The sequence below is a fragment of the Nipponia nippon genome, unplaced genomic scaffold (assembly GCF_047370975.1).
Source record: "Nipponia nippon isolate SJK-2023a ecotype South Korea unplaced genomic scaffold, ASM4737097v1 scaffold_1, whole genome shotgun sequence".
In the NCBI taxonomy this organism is placed as follows: Eukaryota; Metazoa; Chordata; class Aves; order Pelecaniformes; family Threskiornithidae; genus Nipponia; species Nipponia nippon.
In genome coordinates, this window is record NW_028262290.1 from 43,821,279 (window position 1) to 43,841,108 (window position 19,830).

General features: G+C 36.8%; 1 protein-coding gene across 10 annotated transcripts in view; it reads left to right on the forward strand.

The window, feature by feature from the left end:
- The window catches only part of RB1CC1 (RB1 inducible coiled-coil 1), an 82,699-nt gene that overhangs the window by 36,346 nt on the left and 26,523 nt on the right, over window positions 1-19,830 (forward strand). For all 10 annotated transcript variants that reach the window (XM_087753399.1, XM_087753409.1, XM_087753391.1 and 7 more), the window contains 6 exons: window positions 7,296-7,480; window positions 9,905-10,091; window positions 10,172-10,253; window positions 11,126-11,187; window positions 12,225-12,328; window positions 14,673-14,799. In XM_087753399.1, the coding sequence (XP_087609525.1) occupies window positions 7,296-7,480; window positions 9,905-10,091; window positions 10,172-10,253; window positions 11,126-11,187; window positions 12,225-12,328; window positions 14,673-14,799 (747 nt within the window). The remainder of the gene's footprint in view (window positions 1-7,295; window positions 7,481-9,904; window positions 10,092-10,171; window positions 10,254-11,125; window positions 11,188-12,224; window positions 12,329-14,672; window positions 14,800-19,830) is intronic.

The following is a 19,830-nucleotide window of genomic DNA, read 5'->3' on the forward strand; positions in this document are numbered from 1 at the left end:
TGCAAGATAGTTTTCAACTTATCACACTGGAGATGCTCAAAAAGGTGCTATGTTCATAATAATTTGATATTTAAATATTGGCAGTTTTTACATCTTGTGGCCATGTTTTCAGCTCGTAACTCCAACTACCGCATTAATTTAAATACTTTTTTTTAAAACATCAAAGTAGTTGAAAATGCAACAATGGATAGTGGACTGGAAGTTAAATATAGGGCTTATATTGATGTTGCTTCATCTATATTGGAGAAGTCACTCTACAAAATTAAATGTCTTACATAAAATATCCTAGACTTAATGCACTAAGAACATGCACAGCTGTAGTTCACTGCAACTTTGTCAACTGCATATTAAACTGTATATTTTTATAGCTAAAGTATTTCTGTCAACATTCTCTTGGTTATAATTTCGAAAAATATATTTAATTCCAATTCAGCCAATCAGCATTCTCAGAAAAGCACCAGTGTAAAACTGCTGGTTTCTGAGTTACATCAGTATATGGTATTGTTTCTGGAATAAAATACATCTATTTTATTTTTATTTTTAAAATTAGGTTTCTTCGGGATGAGTAAGAATCACTTAGAAAAATGGTAAAATTTAAAAACTTTGAAAATAGCTTTCAAAGTGTTTCTTGTTGTGTTAAGGTGTATCTTAAGTGAATGGTTTACAAACAGGTTGTGCTGTATTAATGTAACATTTTTGCACATTAATGTAGAAAGCTGCTAATAAAAGTAGGATCTGAGGAAGGTATCTAACAGCTATAAACACTGTAGATATTTATTTTAAAGCTTACTTGAAAATTGATGTTTTTAATGAGTATTCTGAGTTTAAGGAAAAGAAAACATGTGGCTTAAATATTTATCTTATATCAGCCTGTACATATCTTTGTCAAATCTGTCTAAATTCCACCTGGTTTACAGCTACGTTTAAGGGCAGACAACTTTTTGCCAATGGTAGACCGTCAAAAGACAGCCTGTAGTTTGCAGTTGCTCATATGCTGGAGACCAGGATGCTGTGAATTGATTCATCTGTGCTAGTTCATCCAGTCTCTTGTTAAATGGAAGGCAGAAGTGGAAAAAAACCTCAACAATGGAGAGGGAAAATGAGGCACGAAATTGGCATCGTGCCCCAGTGGCATGTCCTGAACCCTTCCTGTCACACCAACTCATGTGTTGGTTTGTTCTTCATATGTTGTTGTCTTCTGACCTTTGACTAGTTTGAGTCAAACAAATACAGCCAGATGGTTGGTGAGCTGCTCCGCTGTCCTTTTATTCTTTCTCTTGGTGATGTCACGTAGCTCATGTGCCACTCCATGCAGTTAGCTTTTCTTGTTCTGAGGGGGCACGGTGTTTTATTTTTCTGAGCTGAAAAGGGGAGTTGTGACCCTGCTGCAGCAGATACTTCAGGGATTAGAAGTTGGGGACCTTCAGGTTTGAGTTGTGGAGGGACTTTCTGGTATCCTTATGGTCTAGAAATAGAAAAACAGACAGAAAATCAGAACTTCAGTTGGAGATATGGAGTAAGAGATAAGTAGACTAAATTTAATTTTGAAGGGAAATACCAAGACCTTGGTAACTTGTCACTCAATGACAGAGGATCAGGGAGGAGGTGATGTGGCTAATGATTAATCACCAAGCCCATGGAGTAGTGTGCCTGCACTAGACAGTGTCATTTGAAGTGCTAAGAAATTTGATTAAAGACTATTTTAAATGTAAAATATATAGCTCATATTTTTTGAAAACATTACAGTGCCATATCAAAGCTTCTTTATTAAATACAGTTTTTGTGAAGAGCTTCAGTTAACTTTATACCCAAGATTGTCCTTTAATGCCTTGTTTGCAACTGAAGTATATTAAAATCTATATGTGGTCATTATCTGATGTTCAGATTTTCACCATTACATTGGAGCTGGGACCGTGAAGACAGACATGAGTTTCTTATTTCTGCTTGCGTATTGGTAGAGCATTGGTAGGACTAAGTGAACAATATTGCCTCCCTATCTTCAGGTGGTTAGAGCCACATTTTGAGGAGGAGAGAAGTGGGCTAACATTTTTTAAATTGTTTAAAAGTGGAGCCTGTCTTCAAATAATTTCAATAAGTCTAGAAGTAAGTTTGTGCTAAGTCTCAGTCTCGCAGTGTTTATATTGTAGGCCAGTGCTAAATCCAAGCGAATTTACCATGATGGAAAAGTTACTCTTCTATCCGTATACTTGGTTGCCCAGTGCTGTAAGTGGTAGTTTTAGCTATGTTTTCCCTCTTCACTTGAATGAAGAGCGCCTACCTCAAGTTTACTGATCCCACTTTAGAGTGAGATGCCTAAAAGTCAGTTGGAAAGATACTTGTCACCTTGTTTAAATGCCACTGTAAATTTAGAATTTGTACCTTTTGAAGACTTATCAAACTTGTAACCTTCAAATCTTCATCTTTGCATTTTCTTTTTATAAAAATTGTCTCTTCCTTTACTTATGATATAGGGGGTTTTAAGAACAGTCAGACAGAATGTGATGGTGTGCTTGGTTTTTTTTATTGCTTTTTTTGAAGCTTCAATTAATTAAATGTTTGTGGTTCAACAAGTGATTAAGTGTACTACCAGATGCTTTTATTCCTTGATTTTATATTTGAGCCTTGGAAATATTTTCATACCAGTTTTAGCAGTTGTTTGGATACTGTTTGGAAAAAATTAGACACTTGTAAGATATAACTGGTATCACGTTACTCATTCAAATGATAGTCTGCATAGAAATATAAGAAGAATGGCTAAATGCTAGGGTTTCATTATATTTAAAAATATAGATGAGGACTTGTGTATTTTTAAAGGTGGTGCTCACAATTTGTATAATCATGTTCTGTGTTATCTGAAAAAAACTCATAAAATTTCCCTTTACATCACACCTTCCACCAGTGAACTGTTTCTGTTCATAAAGAAATAAAGTGGAGGTACTTTATAGAACAAGGATAAGGAACATCTCAATGGTAATCCCATTGGCAGTATTTGTATTGGAAGGCTTATTTTCCCCAGGCCAGAAAAAGCTGATGTTCTATCCAGAATTTGAGCTGACTTTCTACTCCAACCTCAGTTTCAATCCCAGTCTCATTATTAAAATTCAAACCAAGCTTATCCCATGGAACCAAGTCATGTGCTGCTAGAAGGCCTTATTGCTTAGTTAATTTGCTTATTCCTGGACCTGCCTTAAGAGTTCTTTTGCTTCCAGTCAGTCTTTTCAATTAACTGACCATTAAACAGCCTTTTATATGAAAAATTACATCCTGAGTTATGTAGTTGAATAGTTCATTTCCAGCCCCTAACATTTAATACAGAAAGCTGCTTTGTTAAATTAAAAAACGTGTTTTTCTCTGTGGAAGCTAGGATTTGTAACATAAGCATGTAGAATTGCGGTCAGTAGGTGGCATTATGTAGTAAGAGTACGCCTCTAGAAAATTTGGAGCCTCTCTAATCTTTCAGTCTGATTCTGCCCAATAGCTTATCCTTTCCAACATTTTCTTGTGTTTGATTTTTTTTTTTTTTTAATTTCCCTATTAGTAGTGTAGCTTTTCGGCATGTGCGGGACAACCGGGGGATCAGGCTCAGCCAGCATGGGTTTATGAAAGGGAGATCCTGCTTCACTAACCTGGTCTCCTATGACAAGGTGACCCGCTTAGTGAATGAGGGGAAGGCTGTGGATGTTGTCTACTTGGACCTTAGTAAGGCCTTTGACACTGTCTCCCACAGCATTCTCCTGGAGAAGCTGGCTGGTCATGGCTTGGATAAGTGCCCTCTGCGCTGGGTTAAAAACTGGCTGGACGGCCGAGCCCAGAGAGTGGTGGTAAATGGAGTCAAATCCAGTTGGCGGCCGGTCACGAGTGGTGTTCCTCAGGGCTCAGTACTGGGGCCGGTCCTGTTCAACATCTTCATTGATGATCTGGATGAGGGGATCGAGTGCCCCCTCAGTAAGTTTGCAGATGACACCAAGTTGGGTGGAAGTGTCGATCTGCTGGAGGGTAGGAAGGCCCTGCAGAGGGACCTGGACAGGCTGGACTGATGGTCTGGGGCCAACGTCATGAGATTCAACAAGGCTAAGTGCCGGGTCCTGCACTTGGGTCACAACAACCCCGTGGAATGCTACAGGCTTGGGGAGGAGTGGCTGGAGAGCTGCCTGGCTGAAAAGGACCTGGGGGTGTTGGTTGACAGCCGCCTGAACATGAGCCAGCAGTGTGCTCAGGTGGCCAAGAGGGCCAATGGCATCCTGGCCTGTATCAGGAATAGTGTGGCCAGCAGGACCAGGGTGGTGATAGTGCCCCTGTACTTGGCACTGGTGAGGCTGCACCTTGAGTAGTGCGTTCAGTTTTGGGCCCCTCACTACAAGAGGGACATCGAGGTGCTGGAGCGTGTCCAAAGAAGGGCAATGAAATTGGTGAAGGGTCTGGAGCACAAGTCTTATGAGGAGCGGTTGTTTAGTCTAGAGAAGAGGAGGCCGAGGGGAGACCTTATCGCTGTCTACAACTACCTGAAAGGAGGTTGTGGTGAGGTGGGGGTCAGTCTCTTCTCCCAAGTAACAAGTGATAGGATGAGAAGATACGGCCTCAAGCTGCACCAGGGGAGGTTTAGGTTAGACATTAGGAAAAACTTCTTCACTGAAAGGGTGGTCAAGCATTGGAACAGGCTGCCCGGGGAAGTGGTTGAGTCTCCATCCCTGGAGGTATTTAAAGAACGGATAGATGTGGTGCTCGAGGACATGGTATAGTGATGGACTTGGCAGTGCTAGGTTAACGGTTGGACTCGATGATCTTAAGGGTCTTTTCCAACCTTGACGATTCTATGATTCTATGATTTTCAAAACATTTCATTACATCCAAATACATTTCCATCAGTTAAGTTCATAGAAGTGTTACTCTTCTATTATCTCTGTTACACAGTCAAAAAAACTGCCTGGCAGATGGCCTTCTTGATTCTGGGCTTGTTCTCTTTCAGTTGAAGTTGCTGGGGAAAGGACTTTGTCCCTATGATATTCTGTACTTGTATGTTCCTCCTGCTTCTTGTTAAATCAAAGAAAACCTTAGATTTTTAGGTTTATAGTGATTCAAGGTCTTCTCAGCTGCTTATTACATCACTGACTGCCTTCCCTGTTGATTGTTTGAACTTAAGTCTGAAATGTTTTAAAATATTCTTTATTGTTGCTTCTTTGATTTGGAAATAGTCATTGGGAAAAAAAATCCATAAAGGCATTATCATACCTGTTTTTCAGGACCCATAGTTTCACTATGATGGTCATGTCATGAATCCTGTCATCTGATCAGGGCTAGAAAGGCAAGAACTTGTGAGAACAACTGATTATTTAGATCTTAGATTTCTCCACAATTTATTGGCGTTCCCCTCCTTTTTTGTTTTTTTTCCTCAGTTTACTGCATTTTTTTTAACTGACCTTTTTCTAGTATGCTGAGATTTTTCTTTTTGCTTTGCATACTAGGGTAGTTTTAGTTCAGATTTTATTTTTTATTATCCACAGATACAGAAATGGCAAAAGGTACTCAAATTTATGAATAGCCTTTTGGAACTGAGAGTAAAGCTGGAAGGGATTTTCTAGCTCACTGCATCCAGTTTTATGTAACTTCAGGCTCCATGCCATGTGATTCTTTTAAAAAGCTTACTGAGCTGCTATTTAAAAACAATTGTTTTCTTGACTTCTCTATTCCTGTTGCAAAGTTGTAGACAATATGATTGTCCTAATGTTTATAAACATCCGTTAATCTCAGATCTGAAAGTACTCTTGGCTAGTTCAAATCTGTATGCTCTTATGCCTATACTGCTTTTCATTTTGGTGCTTGGCAATTCCCTAACGATTATCACAGCATGTTTCTTCAATGTCTTTGCCTTCCTTGACTAAACAACCCAAGTTCTTTTGGTGGGGCTGTCCTCTTCTTCATCTCAACAACAGTTCTTCCCACCTTTTCTGGTTTCCATTCACTTGGCTTGGATAATACATACAGTTAAAATGTTTGCAACCTGCTTTTGTTTCCCAGAGGATCCTTGTTCATTTAGTACCTAAGTTGCTCAGAGTTTAGTAAATGGTTGACTCTTCAGTATTCCCCTCCATCTTCAATGTGTGTCTTTTTCCTTTCCTTTTCATTAAACTTAATATACTTGTTTGACATTTAGTTTGATTTCTGTGCTGTTCTCACTAGGATATAAATATTTATTGCAGGTTTTGCAAATGTGTTTTATAGAATCTTATGACAAGATTGCTTTACATTCAATATCAAATCAGTAATGACAGTGGTTTCATTTTTCAGCAGTTTTATATAACTCTCTATGGTTTACTGTTCTCATCTACTTCAGCTTCAGAAAGAAACACTTAAAACTATTGTCTCGTTTTGAATCCTTTTATTAAGAAAACAAAGGCTAAATAAACAAGCTTGTAGACCTACAAATGTAGTGACCACTGTAATGTTCAAGTGACGTGTCAGAGACATGATATGAATGTGGACAAAATCAAAGCTAAAATTGGTCTTGTTGGGTGGTATTTTCTTGCCTAAAGCACCACAGTGTTTCCGGCAGTATTTTCTCTTATCTGTTGAAGAAGACAACAATGGCCTGGCACACTAGTTGTTACGCCAGCAGCCCCCTGTCTTCCTTGTCTCTTCTGTGTACATCTACGTATGTTACCTCTGGTAAGCAGCCATGTAAGACATCTTTATCTAAGGCAGTCCATCTTCCCTGTTTTGCCCCCCACCCTTTTAGGGGTTGCTTGTTATCATTCACAACATATAATTCTTTGCCGTGCCCAACTCCTATGTGCAAATAAGATGTCTAGCTGCGATCTTGGCTCTCAAGAAGAATTAGCTTCATGTATGAATTTCCTTATGCAAAAAATATATTCTTTAGCCCACAGTAGTACTGAATATGCTCTAAGTTGATGTTAAATCTTATATATGCCATAAGTTAACAAGTTGGTTGTTTACAGAAATTAGAATTATGGTTGGTCCCCTCCATTCTAGTAGCTACTTTTCTGCTGCATTATCTTTTGTGATCTTCCACTGGTGTTGGTTAGTTGTGTGAAGTTCTTATAGGGTTATGTAACTGTTCAAGAAGGAAATATCAGATAAGATTTATTTGTACTGGATTATAGAATGAAAAGAAAGCGACTTTGACCCTTGAATTCTCTATGTAGCATTCTGTTATACTCCTCAATGGTTATAGTAAGCTTATTAAAATGCTTGCACTCTTACAGAGAAGATGGATCATTTCCATGCTTTTTGATTGTTACAAAGATTGTGTAACAGATGTGTCTCTCTTCCTCTAGGGATTTTTGGCTAATCAGAAGAGAGCTGAGAACTTGAAAGATCCTTCCGTGCTGCCTGATTTGTGTTTGAGTCATGCAAATCAGCTGATGATTATGTTAACTAATCACAGAAAACTGTTAGATATTAAACAGAAATGTACCACTGCCAAACAGGAGCTTGCAAATAATCTACAAGTCAGACTGAAGTAAGTTACAACTTTTCAACTTTATATTTCTTCCACTTGTATCAAGACTGTTTAAAGAATGTGTCTTAAGAAAATCTTTGGTAATGCATAGAGTTTTTCTTAATGGAAGAGAAAATAAAAGTTGGATCACTTCAGTTTGTGTATGAAGTTTTTTGTAAGTGTGAAACAATATTATTTTAAGAGAAACTTCTATTAGAGTTTAAATGGTCTTCATATCAATAAAACAATATCCAAGAACCTACAATACCCTCTCCTTTCATCAACCTCAGAAGCTGTCAGTATCTTATTTAAAATTTGCCTGGCAATTATATCAATGTTTTCAAAGGATTATAATAAGCATAAGTGAAACACTCTTCAGTAGCTTGTGATCACATCAAAGCAGAAAAACATGCCAGTAGTTTGATTTACTTGTAGTTCATGAAAAATAATTACATCCAGTCACAGCCAGTAAAAATAATAATTTTTCATGTAAGTATCATTACTGTATAACATGGAAGGCAGAAAGTACACTATATTGCTCAATGGGAAATAATTTTTCATGCTACTACACTTCATGATTAAGCTTTAGGTAATTTGTTATGTGAGATATGTAGAAAAAGCATACAGAATTTAATTTTTGGAAGAAAAAACTTTGTTTATGCTAGCAACTAATAATTAGGCAACATTGTGACCCTGTTAGACTTGCAGGCTGGATGTGCATCAAGTAGGGTTTGTTTTGGTTTTTTTTCCTTCTTGAAGAGTTTGCAGTTTGTATAGATGAGGCAGGTGCAAGATGCAGGAAGAAGTAAACCAAAATCAACAGTGCAATAGTGACAAAGATCCTGTTGTGTTTGTAAAACAAATTACTGCTAGGTAAATCAAAATGTGAATTTGTCTTTATTGCATATGCATCTGCTCTTAACCCAATGAAAAGATGACTTTTTTGCACCATTTTTCACTGCAGCAGGTATTTAGGGATAGTACGTAGAACCTAGGATGCCATAAATATAACTTTCATTCCCTATATGTTAAAGAGTTTGTGTAGTATACACTTAATTAATGAGTTATTAAAGGAAAAGATTTACCTCACTTTGTAAGGAATAAGCTAGTGAGGTGTGGAGAGTGAATGCAAAAGAGGATTGATCTGAAGAGGAAAATAAAGCATAGCTGTAAAAAAAAGAACAAAAAACCCCAACAAAACAAACAAACAAAAAAAACCCCAAAGACGACTGGCCCTGACTTTCACCTCCCCCAAACCCCCCCCAAACAAACAAACCCACTCTGTCTTGAGTCAAACCAAAGGTTCTTCTAGCTTGTCTTCAGTAGCAGTTAGTAGAAAATGACCATAATGGGAATCTAATAATGAGGAAAAAACTGTATCTAAATATTGTTAGAGGAGAAAATTAATATCTGATCTAGAAGCAGCTCTTCTGTGTTTAATTGCTGGTGAAAGGTTTTTTTTTTTTTTTCTATGAACTAGTCCAACTTCTTTTTGAATCCACAAACTCCTGTTTTTTGCAAGTTCTGAACTTAACTATATGTTGCGTGGAAAATGTATTTCCCTTTGTGTTTTGAACCGGCCTCTTGTTGGCTTCATATAATGCCTTCTTTTTACTTCTTGCTAATTGTTACTATAAGAAAGTCAACAGTGCATGTCTTGTAGTTTCTCTGTTAGTATATACTATGTTCCTAGTGGCTTAATGTTGACTTGTTTGTATTTGTTCTTTCACTTCACTTCTGTCAAGAAAAACAATTTTTATTTTTTTGTTACTTAGGAGAGATACCTCCACCTTATGCCTTCTCTGCTGGCAAAGTTGCTGTAATGTTTCCCCTCAAACACACCAACTGATCGCCTTTGCAGTAGTTATCCTGTGATTTAGTTATGTGGGTGGCTGTGCTTGAAATTAATGTATTGATTGCATCAATAAGATAATTGAAGGCCTGGTTACAAGGTGTGGGAATTTGTGGCTGTAATTTGTAGTGTGCGAGTAGATGGTGTGAACTTCCTAAACAGTCTCTTTACTCTTAATATTTTTCTAGTGCTTTTCAAGAAGTAGTTTTAAGATTTATAAGCAAAAAGTAGTCTCTTCTTGCTCTGGAGGTACCAGCTTTTTTTTAATTCTTCTGGAGAAAGTTATAATGTCATTCCTTCTAAGGTTATGTATGCTAAGAGAATTACTTGTCAAAAACAATGCCTTAACTCAAATGATGGTAAGTGTCATTTTTTGAGCACTGTTTAGTTATCTTACTGTGAGAATTTAACAGGGAACTGCAAGGCAACTACTGAATTTTGAATTGTTTGGTACTTCCAGATAGCCTCTTGTTGTCCCATGTAAAATGATGTCATTGTTCAGTTCATCCAGACATGTTGCTAATCTTAGTGAAATTTAAATGCAGAAAAGATTACTAAGTTGTTATCTTCTAAAGTGTAAACTACTTTTGTAGGTGGTGTTGTTTTGTAATGCTTCATGCTGACCAAGATGGAGAGAAACTACAAGCATTGCTTCGTCTTGTAACAGAGCTCCTAGAAAGGGTCAAGGTTGTAGAGGCTCTCAGTACTGTTCCTCAAATGTACTGTCTAGCTGTTGTTGAGGTTGTGAGGAGAAAAACGTTCATAAAACACTACAGGGAGGTAAGTAAGTAAAACTTCGAGACCAAAGCTTTGTGTCAATATATCGGTTAACAACTAACTACATGTTTTCCCTTCCACAGTGGGCGGGTGCTTTAATAAAAGATGGGAAACACCTATATGAAGCTGAAAAGGCAAAAAGGGACTCTTTTGGTAAACTGTTCAGTAAGTACTTTCTCTTCTGTGAAATCAGAATTGTGGTTAAGTATAACTTTTGTCTTTGTAGTTAAAATACTTTAATTATGTTGTAGATTAAATACCTTTTTTTTTGCTTATATCGAAAATGCATGCAGTGTGCCAGATGGTCCTATTATGAACAAAATATTTTTCTATAAATTTTTCTATTAAATTAATGAACTGTTTCATACAGATTATCCAAAATACTGTGAAAGTCCTAATTAGCTTAATGTTTGTAAAAGATAAGATTTCTAATTATTACATTTGAATGCAGTTTCTGTTTGAACGTGCTCTGCAAGCTTTACTGTTCTTTTAAGTAACATTCTTGAAACCATTACTGAATATTTGAGTATTGTTATGATGACTTCTGTACTACTTCAGAAGAAAAACAAGAATGAAGACCCATGTCTAAAGAGCTTGATCAGAGGTTAAAAAAATAAATTAAAAATGAAGTTGCTGGTAAAAGAAGTCTGGTTTTTTTTTTTCTTTTTTCTGCAAAATATGCAACTTATGTTCTGAGTGAACTACTAAAATAAGAAAATGAGCAAAAGGTTATAAAAATTTTGGAAAGGAGATTAGCAAGATTACAATGAAAATTTGAAAAAGGAGTTGAGGCTTTTATAGGGGTGAACATTAAGAAAAAGAGGCTGCAATGAAGTGAGAAGTTCTACTTTCATGGTGGGTTTTATGTCAAATTCTATGGTCACTTGTGATTTTTATGTTGCCAAGAAATGACATAGTTAGTAATGCTTTCAAATTTAGTTCAGTTGTTAAACTGCAGTAGCTTAATTGTTTTCTCTTGAGGCATTGTTTGTATGTTGCATTTCTTTCTTTTCAGTAACCATTTTTTCTTTACTCAGGGAAGTCTTTTCTAAGGAACCGTTTATTTAGAGGACTTGACTCCTGGCCTCCATCCTTTTGTGTATGTACTCAATATCTTCTTGGTTTTTATTTCATTTTTATAAACAGTACTTCCATAAATTAAAAACCTAAGCTTAATTCATTCAAGCTATATGCCTCTCACATTGCTCTGATAGTCGAAAAAGCTGGGAGCTAGTGTTCTTTGCTGTTTCGAGTGACCTATATTAACATTAGTTCGTAACTTGCAGTGTGGTGGGAGAGGAAATGTCAACTTAGTACTCCTTTTTTTTTTTTTTTTTTTTTTTTTTTTTAAGAAGGAGTGTGGTATTGAACAAAAAATTGCCATTAATGATCAGAAAAAAGAAGCCAGTAGGGATAATTTGGTCATCTAATCCACTCTTCTGAATAATAGATCCATAAAATTAATTGGATGGTAAAAGCAAAGAAAAGGCTTTCATGTTTTTCTGTAATCACTGGATGAGTGGAAAAGCATTTTCATCTCTTTATTGGCTGATAACGTGAAGGGATGAAAAAGTATAGCTGTAATCAAGCATTGCCTGTTAACTTTGATTTCATACAGCTTGGTTAATTCAAGTAAGATAACTCTCCCTGATTCTAGTGTTGCCATCTCACTTTGTCTCACTTAACCTTTTCAGCTTCTCCTTTGCAGCTTTTTTTTTTTTTTTGAAAGGATACTTGGAAAAATAAGAATGCTACTTGTTTCAGCATGTTAAATACTGAACTGAATACTTGACTGTGTGTTTAGTAGTACAATAAGTAAAGCTTCAGCGCCATCTCTTATCCGTTAACTTTTTAAACATGTCCTTAATGTTTATGAAGCTTGGTAATAGAGAGGAAGTACTGCTCCCCAGGGCACTATTGATAGAATTAATGGCTATAAATGTAAATGAATTTTTTTTTAGGGGGGTGGGAGTAGGGCCAGATATGGTTCCTTTAAAAAAAGTATGAAATCTTTTGAGAGAGAGATCAGTTTAACTGCAACTTTTCTGTGTTATTAAGCTCTTTTTTAATCCTTCCTTAGTCATCTTGATATTATTTACCTTAACAATGTGTAAATTAATTTTTTTCTTAATACAGACACGAAAACCTCGCAGATTTGACAGTGAGCTTCCAGATATCTCATTAAGTGACTTGCAGTTTTTGCAGTCATTTTGTCCTTCAGAAGTACAGCCGTTTCTCAGGTAAATCACTTTTTTAAACTGTGTGCTATGGAAACAACTTCTCTTTCTGTCTTGCTCCTAACCACAATTCATTTTTCTTAAGGAACAGACAAGGGTATTTTTTTTTTTTTCAACTAATACCATTCTTAATCAATGCTCTTCGATGACTTAATGCAAATATATATTACCTATATGCTTCATGTACTTAAGCTCAGATGATTTGAACACAGGTATTCTGTATTGAGGTGTAAAAGATGTTGGACATTCTTCTGAGCTGCGTCATAGCTAAAACCCAAAAAACTCTTGTTAGTTTTAAACTGAAGTAAACTCGTAACTTCATGTGTGTTTTGTCAGATAAGAGTTAGATTTTTTTTTTTCTTTTTTTCATTTGCCCATTGTTAATCTGGTATTCTGGAGGAAATAAAATAAATTTCTTTAGCCCAGCATGAGATCGTAGAGATCTCCTGTATTCAGTTATTGTTTCTTCTTTGACAGACGTATTTTACTAAAAGGTGTATTCTGTAAGTGCCTCTTTCTGGAAAAGTTGACTGTTAGAGTGAGCTTTCAAACTCATATGGTTTAAACCTGTAGCAATTGGACAGAGAAATGCCAACCAAGATAATGGGCAAGAAACAGGCAGTAGCAAGTTCGATGTAAGGTTCTGTCTAGGAAGAGATCTGTCTGTCAGTATGACCACAGTCAGATGCTGCATATATCCATCGTCCTTGTGCTAGAAGAGATCTGCAGTTAGAGATTTGCTGAGATTGCATTTTTCAGACCAAAGGCTGCAATCTCACAAAGGATGATAAGGTACATCCAAAAGGAGAATGCTCCACTGTCATCTGTCAGGTTCACCAACAGTATCAGCCTGATGCCTGTTATTGGTGCACAGTGCGGGAGCTGAATTCACTGCTGTTTTGACCTCTATTTTGTACTGGCATTCTTCTTGATTCAGAATTCCTGGCCATCCTTCTGGTATTGCTGCTGGAATTAACAATAAGTATAGTGATCTTAGTCTACTTGACAATGGATTTGCCCTAGATCATGATACAGCTGATGTACCCTTTTAATTTCTCATGTTATGCTTTTAGGCTTGCTCCTTAGTGATTCTGCAGGAAAAAAATGCAAACTGTAGTGTCATATTGCTGATACTTGCCTAATTTTCAGGTTTGTGAGAATTTTACAACCTTCCTGGGAAATTTGGACTGAGTTCAGGAAGAATTTTGCCTAGCTGTTGTCGGAAAACCAATCACTAACCAAACTTTTTTAGTTGGTCAGAATTGTAGTGACATAGCTTTCCACTTGATGGCAATAGAGGTGGGATTATGTCATGTTCCTCCTGGTTTCTGGGCTCAGGGTTACATTGGTGAAAATATGGATGATAGTGGTGGACTTGGAACTCAAGTGGGCAAAGCTGTCACACACTTTGGTAGAAACTAAGCCTCAGAAGAAACTTCTTGGGTATTTTCATTTAACATCTAAAAATCAAGCAATAGGTAAACTGAGACCCAGGACAGAGTCCTTTTCTATCAGCACTGAACCCCTGAGCTGCATAATTAAAATGATGCTTCTGTTTACTTACAATCCTTCAGTCTTCTCAACTTACATGTTTGAGCAATTATTGAAACCTTAATTCTACAAAAATACACTAGATGCCACTTGCCCTGTGTATTGAATAGGGAATTCAAAATATGTTGAAGTGCAATCTGCTTTTATTATATTGTTGGTGTAAATGAACTCTTGCTTCATGGTTTCAGTGGACCTATTCCTGAAGAAATTAAAAATTCTGTATATAGGGACTGTCAAGAAAAATGATATAAATGTTGGTTTTCCAGAGGTTTAGAAGACTTGCAATTGAAAGCTTATCTTGCAACACTTGCAATGTGATCACGACACATTAATCAGTCTTAATTTAGGTTACCTATCATTAAAATAAAATAGTAGAGAATTAATAGCTACAGGAAGAGCTGGATTGGAGAGAATCCAACTGGAGAGAAGAATAGAGTAATTTGCAAACATAAGTGCTTGAATTACAGATCTAATCACTGTCAATTCTCTTCTGTTACTGTAACTCTAGGTACTACTGGTAAATGTTTTCCTCAGAAGGAAAGGCTCTGATATAGTACTTCCCCATCGTTGTGTTTATCATTATCTACTCCTTAAAAGCTCTCAAGTTCTTCATTTAAAACACAAATACCGTGTGGGTTTAGTGGATTTTCCATGTAAAATAGATGAATTGAAGAAAGCACAAGCCTTATATAGAGGGAAGCTTAGTCTTGTTGGAATATACACATAGTAATTTAATATATTTGAATATTAGATTAACAATGTGGAAAAAAATTTTTAATCCTATACTGTTTTTAAGGGTTCCCATACTTTGTGACTTTGAACCTCTTCACCAGCATGTACGTGCTCTGCATAACCTGGTAAAAGCAGCACAGAGTTTGGATGAAATGTCACAAACCATTACAGACCTGCTGAATGAACAAAAGGTATTTTTGTTTTTCTTTACCAAGAAAAGAGAATATTCTATTCAAAAGAGTAGAATATTTCCATAGTATTGTTTTATCAACCTCTTCAGAAAGAAACTTTGTTTTTTCCAGATGTAAAGATTCGTTGGTCTCATAACTGCATAATAAGTTTCCTTTCGAATCACATACTAGTAAATATTCTGAGAATTTTGAGCTCTCCAACTAGTAAAGTGAGTCTATCTAGAGAATAGTCAAAAGACATTAAATATCTTCTGAACATATAACAGGTACTTATATTCCACGGAAATTGTAGAATTACTCTGTTAATATTTCTGCTTTCTGCCATTTTCTCAAGCTTCTGTGTACAGAATGTGTGCATTTTGCCTTTGTTGCTTTAGTTTGTATTCAGTGAAGTTGTTTGTTACTTCTGTAGATGTTTGCATTGCTCCTTGAAGTCCTTTTGGCACAAGCAGTTAAGGAGAATTTAGGGCCTTGATTGGTTGTCCCCATTAGACTGAATATTGATGTGTCATTTACTCCTTTGTTGCAGTCCTGCTTTTTGGGGAAGGGAAGAAATATGCGCGGTTTCTTTCTTTGAGTATAGAAGGAACAGACGGCAAAAAACTCTTCCTAGTTTCACTCTGCCTGTCAAGCAGATTCCTTCCACTAGAAACTCTGTTTCTGCCACTCATTTTTGATTGCTTCTATGCGTTCAGCCTCTGACTTTCATAACATGCCAAACAGGGTCCTTTTAGCTTCTGACTGTAGCCGGTCCCAGTGAAACCCCAGGTGAATTTAGCAATGCTTAAAATTATATGTGAAGTTGACTGCTTCAAATTTTGCTGTAGAAAAAACATGTCATTCTTGTAGGACTCCGTGTTACCATCCACAGTGTGTTTGTATGCATTTTGATGCTGACTAAAAGCATCTTCTGTAACCGCTGAGGTTATGGGCATGTTCAATTTTGAATTAGCAAATTCGTGCTTAAACCAGGTGACGTGAAGTCCTCTATCTTCTTAATCCTCTGGAACTTTAACAAGAGATTTACTGGAAATCTTTCATTTATGTAAAATATGAGATCTGGGCTGCTCTTTGTTCTGTAGTATAAAAAAGATGTGTCATTTATGTTGTATCTTAGCTCTTTTCTGTCTTTATGAAGATTCATTTTTATGTGAACAGCCGTTAAGAACAGAAGTGTTAGGGCCTGATCACTGTATTAGCCAACAGAATGGCTAGGAGTGGTGTAAATTTTATGAAATCTCAGAGTTTTCTGAACATGCTCTTCCAACAGACCATGCTCTGACATACAGAAGTCCACCCCCAACTTGGAGGATCCTGAAATTTATCTCATAAAAAACCAGGATAGTGGCAGGTGTTCTAACGAATTCATTTTTCACTAAAGCTTGCATTGTCAGAAGAGTGTGAAATAAAAGGGTAACTTTTAATCCAAAAATATACATAATAACAGTGGAAAAATAAACCGGAAAGGTGCCTTACTTGTACAAGTCTTGATAGTTTGCCCTTTTTGGTTTAGACTTGCTTATCAGAGAAATTTTTATCAGTGTCTGGCTGCACAAAAAAGATGTTTGCCAAATCAGGAGAATCTGTTCTTCCCACTCTTCTCTTTGGCTGTGCTTTGGCCAGTTTGAATTCTTGGCTGACTCAGAAATGTCAAGTGCTTAGACAGATTTGGATAATTGTCTCTTTCCTTAGAGTAAATTGCATTGCACAGTCAGAGCTGGGCCATTTATGATGTCATCTTGAAAATGCCCATCTCTGTGTAATTTCAATGATTCATTTGAACTCTTTTTTGGAATTGAAGCAAATAGATCTGTCAGGTTTTTTTTCCTTCTCAATGACACTGCTGTTGTTACTACTTGATGAAAGATACTAGGTCTTTCTCTGTGTTGCTTTATTCCACAGATGGTCTAGGAGTGCTTTTTAAATTATATTACTTTTGCCTGTGTTCTTTTTTTTTGCATAGAATTACTGAAATAATTTGAAAATGTTATTTTCTTATCCTTAGGATTGCTGGGAATTTACAGTATATAATTAGAAGGATGAATAAACATTTAATAGTCCTGAAGATGTCTACAGCTTCATGCACCTACACATTCTGTTGGTGAACTGTGAGATATTGTCCCAGTTTGATGCAGAGTTGGCGATGACTGTGCAGGCGTTGAGTGTTGCCCATATAGCAGAATGTTGCTCTTGTCCTCTCCCAAGGAGACACATTTGGCCCCAACTTTGCTTTCCATACAAGTGGCAGCAGAAGCCTGGTTCTTTAAGTTGGACTGGGGTATTTTCCCTGGCTTGTTGGTAGTGCAGCAGTTTAGCTCTGTCATGGTCAGGTGAGAGTTCATCCTACTGCATCAGCCACAGCAGCTGGTCTTTTGATAGTTGCTTTATGCAGGAGAGAAAAGCTGTGGCTGCAGACAAATGAGCAAAGAGCAAGTCAGAGAGGAGATCCAGTACATTACTGGGGATGTTGGTAGCATTTCTTTTTAAGTGTCCCCATAACTCTTATTATTTCAGCTTTCAGGTTCATAGAACGTAAATGATGACATGCTTCTCTATCTGATATCCAATTTCTTTTTTTAGTATTACATCGGAGTAGTTAAAGAACATCGTTCTTGATTTTTGCTTAATTTGTTACTACTTTGAAATCTGTTTTCTTTTTTAAAGTTTTCTGCTCTATTCTTTGTAATTTAATGGTCTCATGCCAAAGATATTGCTGTACTCTCTCATTTCCGTAATACAGACAAAGTTTAAACAGATCAGTGATTGGGTTAAAGATGTCCAGGAGAAAGTTAAGGTCCCCATAGGAGTCAGGTAAGACGATTAAGGTGTCTTCTCCATGGTTCGTAGGTTTAGTTTTTAGTAGATTAACATATGCAATCCTTTGGTATTAGAAGTTTCCCTTGTAAGAGGAGCTGGCTTTTCAAATGAGATTATGAATCTGCCATTTGTTCTAGTTGCGTTTGAAATTCAAATACTGTAATCCTTCCAAGAATTGCCCCGTTCCCTGACTATGTTTGTCATAGTAACATAACTAGAACCAGGCAACACCTGAATCCAGCAACACCTAAGAACTTAAAAATTAACTCTGCTTCTCTGTCTCTGCTTTCCATTTTTTGTTTGCTCTTGACTCCTTTTCCTTTTTCATCACAGGAATTAGTGTATGACATACGCATGCATTGCTGCCTGTAGATTGTAAGTAGACTAGATGGCAGGCACCAGCTTCTGAGGGAAACAGGCAACAGTAAACAAAGTCTTCCATATAGTTTCAGCTACTCAAAAATATGATGTTTAACTCTTCAGTAGGCAGTAATCTGGTATTCTAACTATAGACCCAGCTCACAGCAGCCACTGCAGAGGCATGGAATTTGTTACAGCCCTAGGTCATGAGGAAACCAAGCTCAGTAGAATATTGCTCCACACAGTGACTGGGTTTTTTTTTGTTTTTCTTCTTCATGCTATATTCTTAGTCTTTACCTTCTAGGATGATTCTGCAGGGGTGCCAAAAGTAGATAACATCTTGCCTTTGCATGTGGCTTTCTGTAGGGCCTTCTAATATTCAAAGTCTTTGAAGTGCTTTTTTTAGTATGTGCTTGCTGTCATCTGTGTTGCTAGCTTTTATTTCTGTTAAAGCTCTGGTTTATCAATGTTAAATGTTTGTCACTTAAAGCATATGCTTTGAATCCAGGCATGTATCAGCATATACAGTATCCTTCAATATTTCTTTTTCTGAGTTTTCTTAGATAAGCAGCAAGCTGAAATTAAACCCAAGGGAAATGCTTAAACCTGGACTAATAGTACCTTTAACAAAAGGAGCGTTTCCCTTTAGCTTTTTTTTGTCTCATGTCCTGGGTTCATTTTTGGTAACCAAAGACAATATTTTGTATATAATGAGCATAAGGTTTTTTTACAGTGTGTTTTCATCATTGGATTTCAAAACCATTGTATGGTTTACTTTCATACAGATGCAAAGGCTAATGGAGGTGAGATATAAATGCAGCTCTGCTATGTAGATGAGTGTCAGAACTGGAAATAGGTTCTTCCTAAATCTCAGTTCAGAATTCAGTCACACTACATCTCCATTAAGAGAACATTTACATGGTACAGAGAAGAATAGGGTCCCTTTCTGGGTAGCAGCCATTTGTAAAAGATTGAGAAAACAGAAATTGGCTATTTATAGATCAGCAGTCTGATATCTGTCACTTCTGTCTGGGTTTTTTTGGAGTTCTGTTGCTGACCATTTATTGCCCAGCTCCACTAACTGTCACCAGTCAAGTAGCTGAGTTCAATGGATAGCAAAAATTTCTCCCATAAAAACTAATGTACTAAACAACACCAGACATGATTTAAATGCATGGAGACAGTGTGGATGGTTTGCAGAAGAGGCACAAGCAGGATCATCAGGATTATCAGCTGGAGGCAGTGTTGGCTTTTTGGAGAAGATCACCATTCTGAAAGATCTCCAGACCTTTGAGACTGAACATCTTATGAGAATCTTTTACTGCAAATATTCCCATGAGTCTTTACAAACAATTTCTTTTCAAGATGGTGATGTTCCTCAGATGAATAAGATGAAACAAGTCCTTCAAGGATGAAGGATGGAAAAGCAAGGTAATGGTTGGGCTATGCTGTTAAATCTAATGCATTTAAGATCTTTCAGGACACTGTTCCATTCAAAAAACTCAACATCTCTTCCAGTTTGTGAACCTGATGATCCTGCTTGTGCCTCTTCATCCTACGTGTCACAGATACTCTCCCTATGTGTTTTAACTGTGTGTATTTCACTGCAATTTTCTTAGGAAAAATTGCTTCGCTACCCATCCTGTTATGAACTTGTTCCGGAATGCATCCTTGGTGGAAACTGAGGCTGTACATTGCTTTTTGGCTTCCACTGGGATGTGTTCTGCACTTGCTGAAGCTTAAGGTTTATATTTTTGTTCTTAGATTCTGCAGGTGATATTGTTGTTGGCATTAGGGCTTTTATATTTCCAGTTGTATTTAATAGTTAATAGTATAATATACTACGTGTTGACC